The sequence below is a fragment of the Pteropus alecto genome, unplaced genomic scaffold (genome assembly GCF_000325575.1).
Source record: "Pteropus alecto unplaced genomic scaffold, ASM32557v1 scaffold39, whole genome shotgun sequence".
NCBI lineage: Eukaryota > Metazoa > Chordata > Mammalia > Chiroptera > Pteropodidae > Pteropus > Pteropus alecto.
In genome coordinates, this window is record NW_006443568.1 from 8,941,267 (window position 1) to 8,946,810 (window position 5,544).

The window sequence follows — 5,544 nt, forward strand, 5'->3', positions numbered from 1 at the left end:
AAGGCCCTGCCCCGCCCCATGCCCAGCCGTGCCCAGACAAACACTTTCAGGAATCGAGGGCCACCTCAAGTGCCTGGGAGCACAGGTCCTTTCTGGCCACACTGGCCTTTCTTGCCATTCCTCAAACACACCAGATTGTTCACTACTCTAAGCTTTGGCTTCTATTGCTTCCAGACCACATATTATTGGCTCCATGGTACCATTCATGGCGCATTTCAAGAGTTACCTCCTCCTAGAGGCCTCCCCTGACCACCTACTGTACTTTTCCCCCAGAACCCCACACGGTTCAACTCCTCATTTCTGCAGGTCTTTGCTTCTTTGCTCAGATGTCGCCTTAAGAAGCTTTTCTTGATCACCCTATTTAAAAACTATACACCTGCCCACCCAGCTCTCATCGTACCTTCCTGCTTTCCTTCTCTGTCTGACATCCTCGATCTTTCATTGCCTGTTTACTGTCTTACTCTTCCCGCTGGAATGTCAGCTCCAAGAGTGCAGTGATATTGTCAGATTTGTTTACTGCTATATCGCCAGCATCTAGAAAAGTGCTTGGCATGTAGTAGGAACTCAGTAAATGTTTGATGAGTGTATGTGAATAAGTGTATATGAATGTTTAAGAGCAGGGGCTCTGATCAGACTGTCTGGGGTCTCACCTCAGCTCTTCCACTTACTATGTTATCTTGGACCATTCGTTTAATCTCTGAGACTCAATTTAATTAATCAGTAAGTAAAAGAATAACAACAGTACCTACCGCATAGGATTATAGGGGGATTAAATAAGATCATGCATGTAAAGAGGTGAAAACACTGCCTGGTGCCCAGAAAGCACTCTGTACTATACCGGCTGCCATCACAGCCTTCACCAGCATTTGTTTATTTGCTCACTTGTTTATCATCTGTCTCCTCTGCTCTAGTGTCAGCTCCAGCCTGCCTTGCTCACTACTGTACCTCCAGTTCCTAGCACAGTGTAAGAAGAGAAAACCAGGTCCCCTCTTAAATCAAGCAATGTGGAGCTGGGAGACACAGCTGGAGTGGGAGGCTCACCGATTTGTTTCTCCAGGGCGGCTGCCTCACAGACAGTGGCCCGGGGCAGGATTCCAGGGTCAGTGAAACTTGTCTGCAGCAGGCAGCTCATGACGAAGAAGAAGAGGATGGCGGCGATGATGGGGATGGCGAGGGTCAGCTGGCGAGCCAGGAAGGGACAGCTAGAAAAAGAGAGAGAGAAAGAGAGATGAGAAGATACCCCAAGGGCTCACTGGGACACAGGGCGACAGCACTGGGCAGGTGTTGTCATCCTAGCAAATATCACCACATGCTTGAATAGAGCCTCTCCCGGAAGCAGCAGCCACTCACCCATTAGTGCCTAGACAAGACATTACTAACTGATCCTTGGAATTTCTCCGAGCCATGGCAGATGTGATCAATAGATCCCAGCACTCTTGACCCCTGCACTTAACTACAACCTCAGAATCCTTCGAAATGCAGAGCTTCAGGCAGCCACTACCAATGAACTGGGATGTCTCTTGAGATGAACAATCTGTGACAATGTACACTCGTTCATTCAGTCGGTCACTCACTCCACAAATATTTACTGAGGTCTTCTACATGCCAAGCAATACCCTCAGTAAGAAAGAGGAATACTGACAGTGAATAAGAGTCTCCTGTTCCTTCAGCAAGGTTACGGTCTAGTGGGGAGAACAGACATGTAAACGGAGAACTGCCACACAGGGTCTTGTGTGCTATAACAGGGAAGGGGACAGCAGCAGAGCAGTCAGGAAAGGCTGGCTGAAGGAGATGTCTAAGCTAAAACCTAAATAATGCGTAGGATCAGCCAGGTGAAGGGGGTTGGGAAAGATTATGGTCCAGCCACTGCCATTATTACCCAAGGGCTGGTGTCCAAAGTCAGTGTGGTCAGGCCCCTGCCCCTAGCTAACTTAGAGAATACCCTGCACACAGGTCTACCTTTGAGACCCACCCATATCATCAACCATTGTCCTGTGCTGCCGTCCCTCCCAGAGCCAGACTGGCACCTGATGGGGCGAGGAGCGTTTGAGAGATGGCTGGCCACTGAGAGGCCCAGATCAGCCAAGGTTCCAGGAGCTGACGTAGTAGCAGGAAGCGAACCCATGGGCACCTACGTGCTGTTTCTGGAGCCTCCATCATCGGAGGCTCTGGCTGCCAGAGAAGCCCATCGCTTGAGGAGCAGAGAATGCTAATGCCAAGGCTCCAAGTGGGCAACATTCTGCTCCAAACATCTCAGTGCTCCCCAGTTTGGAACCTCAAATAGAGCCAGGCCCTCCATGTCACTCCCATGACAACTCAACTAGTTCATGTCCATTCAGACTTCTTGGGGGATGGAGAAGACCTGAAGTCTGAGACTTGTAGAGCCCTCGGAAACACCAGGTCCTAGCCCCCTGATTTTACAAAGGGGGACCCAGAGGCCCACAGCCAGATCCAAGGACAGGACAAGGGTCTCTAAGCTCCCAGTAAATGTTCTGCCCATTCAACAAATATTTACTATATTGAGCACCTGCTAAATATTTATTGAGCACCTGCTAAATAAATATTTACTATATTGAGCACCTGCTAAATACCCTGTTCTAGGCACTGAGGATAGGACAGTGAAGAGAATAAAGTCCTACTCTATAGAGAAAGACAAGAAACTAACAAAAAGTCTACATATGGTATGCCCGATGACAACAATAAGTCAAGGCAGAGGGGGGATGTGGGACAGGGACTGGTTTGCTATTATAGGGATGGTCAGGTAAGGACGGAAGCAAGTGAGGGAGTGTGAAGCTACCTAAAAGAAGGGTGTTCTAAAAGTACAAGGTCCTGGGGTAGGAGTGTGCGAGGAGGCCGACATGCCTGGGGGGCAATGCACAGGGGTAGTGGGAGGAGATAGGAACAGGGAGGAAGCCCGTTATCAGGTCTCTGGCCCTAATCAAGACAGCCAAGGAGGACTCAGGTCTGCTTTACAATGAAAGGAGCACTCTGGATGCTGGGAAGCAGGGCAGGAGCCGGGAGCCCTGCTGGGAGGCCTATGTAATAATCCAATGAACCAAACAATGGAGCAAAACCATTCTCAGCAAGAAGGACCTTGACAGCCACCTTTCACTTTCCCCAGAGCAATGGGTGGACATCACTCTCCATGATTTCACCAACGGCATTCCCATCATGCCAGCTCCCTATTGAGCCCTCACCCTAATCCAAACGGAGGTGAGCTCTCTGCCCAAATCCACCCTTCCCCCACCCCAGCCCAGCCAACCTCACCACCCTAAATGAGGAGGAACAGACATAAAGGCAAGATGATTCACAAGCACTCCATGAACCCAGAAGTCCTCACTTCTTCTCCTTCTGGGGACAAGTCTGTCACCGATGAAAATACCCAGTCAGCCCAGAGAAGATCCTGCTTCTGAACTGAACAAATCCCACACTGCAGGTCACCAGGCCAACCCACAGCAAGCACCACTTCCTCCTGCCCTTGCTATAGCCCTGGTGGGAGAACTGGGCGGGATACTGGAAAAGGCACTTTCAAAACACCCATGTGGGCCGGCCCAGCAAGGTGGATCTGATACTCAGTCCAGGGGTGATGGTGGGAGGTGTGAGGGGGGGCTTGCTCCCCAGAGCTTCTGCTTGTTAAATTACCCTTGAACTTTGTATCCAACCTGACTCAGAAAGGAAAGGTGAAAGGGAGAAGTTAATTTGTATAAAGTTCTCACCTTGCTTCATGGGGAAACCCGAGGTTGCAGATACATGATCTGGCAGCTGAAAAGGGTACCTGGGGTTAGTGTCTTTGTGGCAGCCTCATCATGGCCACAGGCCCTGGGGAAGGGTGTTTTGGCGAAGACAACAGTAATAGCAGCCAGCATTAAGTGCTTGTTATGGGCTAAAAGCTTATGTGTGTGACTTTATGCCACCCTCGTGACAACCTTAGGGGGTGGGTACTATTATAAATCCCATTTTACAGATTAGAAACCGGGGCTCTGAGAGGTGAAATGACTTCCCTGAAGTCACACAATTAGTGTCGTAGAGCTGGTATTTGAACCAGGTCTCTTGGCTCCAGAAATGGCATTCTTAACCACAGTGTATGGTGAAGTGAGACCACAAAGGATGGAAAGAACTAGGAAGGGGCAGGGGGCTCGTGTAGCATGGGGTGAGTGTGCACGTGTGTGCACCTGTGGTTGTGTGTGTGCAAGGAATCACGTAGCAGGTGGCTCATGCTAGAGACCAAGGGTAGGGTGGAAAACTTTCGACACAAATGTGTGACCCTGGTAAAGTGACAGGATCCTCTCTTCATCCATCAAAGGGAAGTACCATGTGGGCCAATCCTGGGTCACTGGGGATATGAAGAGGTCAAATCCATGGGGCAAATGTGACCTGTCACATGAAAGTACTCTGGATTCTCCTGAAAAAATAAAGAGGCGCAGTAGCTGTTCCTGCTGTGGAACAGGCCAGAGGGAAGCCAGAATGTGGAGGAGAAAGAAAGCCAGGTCAGGAGGTGGAGGAGAGGTGCTTGGGAGATGTCTGGGGAGACAGGAGGAGACTGAGGAAGGACAGGAAGCTATTGAGAAACTAAGGAAAGTGCTGGAGAGGGAAAAGGAGGCCTGAGGAACCCAAAGATGTTTAAGAAAAGATTTCCTGAGGACCCAGGGTGAGAATGACTGATGGGGAAGCAAGGAGGGAGGGTCTGAGAGTAGAGACGTGACTTAGGGGACCCTAGAGGGACCTGGGAGGGAAGGGGAAGAGGGCTACGAAATTTGTGGTGGGGAGTATATAGCCAAAGAACACGGAAGATTCAGAAGTTGTCTGGAAGGAAGAGAAAAAAAAGATGCCTCAAAGGGTCAGAAAGAGCCTGGGGTGGGGAGAGCTGGAGCCGTTCCTGGGGATGCGCGAGGCTGAGGGGATCTGTCCAAGGAGCCAGGGAGGACTGCGGAGGGTGCAGATTCTGAGAAGGAAGAGAGGATGGGGGTCAAGGGACTTGGGAGGACAGTGTTCTTGGCAGAGGCTGGCAAAGGCAGGATGTCAGGGAAAGATGAAGGTGCTAGGGCGGAGCCACAGAGGATGGGATGGCTGGGAGGGCGGCGGGGACCAGCAGGGACGGGGTATCCAAACGGGCAAGGAGGACGAGGAGTCTGGGAGGCGCGGCGGAGACCAAGGAGGACGGATAAGAAGTGTGCAAGGAGACGGAGAGGCTCAGGGAGGATGCAGGCCCCGGAGGAGCAGGGAGCGGCGGGTGCCTGGCAGGTGTTGGGAAGGGTGGAGTGTCGGGTGCTCGGAGAGGATGGATGCCCAGCGGGGACCAGCGGTGCTGGAGTTCCCATCGAGAGCTGGGGAAGGTGGGGTGCACGGCAAAGAGAGGGGACCAGAGAGGACGGGTTGCCTGAGGGGGCGGGGTCGGGGGCGCCGCCGAACTCACTCGAAGACGAAGAAGAGGATGGTGGTGGTGAGGATGAGCAGCAGCGTGAGCGCGAAGACGCCGCCGTGGCCGGCCAGCATGAGGCGGCCGCCGCAGTAGAAGCGGTTGCGGCCCGGGAACACCTCCCACTG

The 5,544-nt window shown here is 52.0% G+C and overlaps 1 protein-coding gene across 1 annotated transcript in view; it reads right to left on the reverse strand.

The window, feature by feature from the left end:
• The window catches only part of ZDHHC18 (zinc finger DHHC-type containing 18), a 28,060-nt gene that overhangs the window by 17,537 nt on the left and 4,979 nt on the right, over positions 1 to 5,544 (reverse strand). The window contains exons 2-3 of the mRNA XM_015598803.1: positions 5,414 to 5,541; positions 1,042 to 1,202 (exon numbers count right to left, since the gene is read on the reverse strand). Of these exons, the coding sequence (XP_015454289.1) occupies positions 1,042 to 1,202; positions 5,414 to 5,541 (289 nt within the window). The remainder of the gene's footprint in view (positions 1 to 1,041; positions 1,203 to 5,413; positions 5,542 to 5,544) is intronic.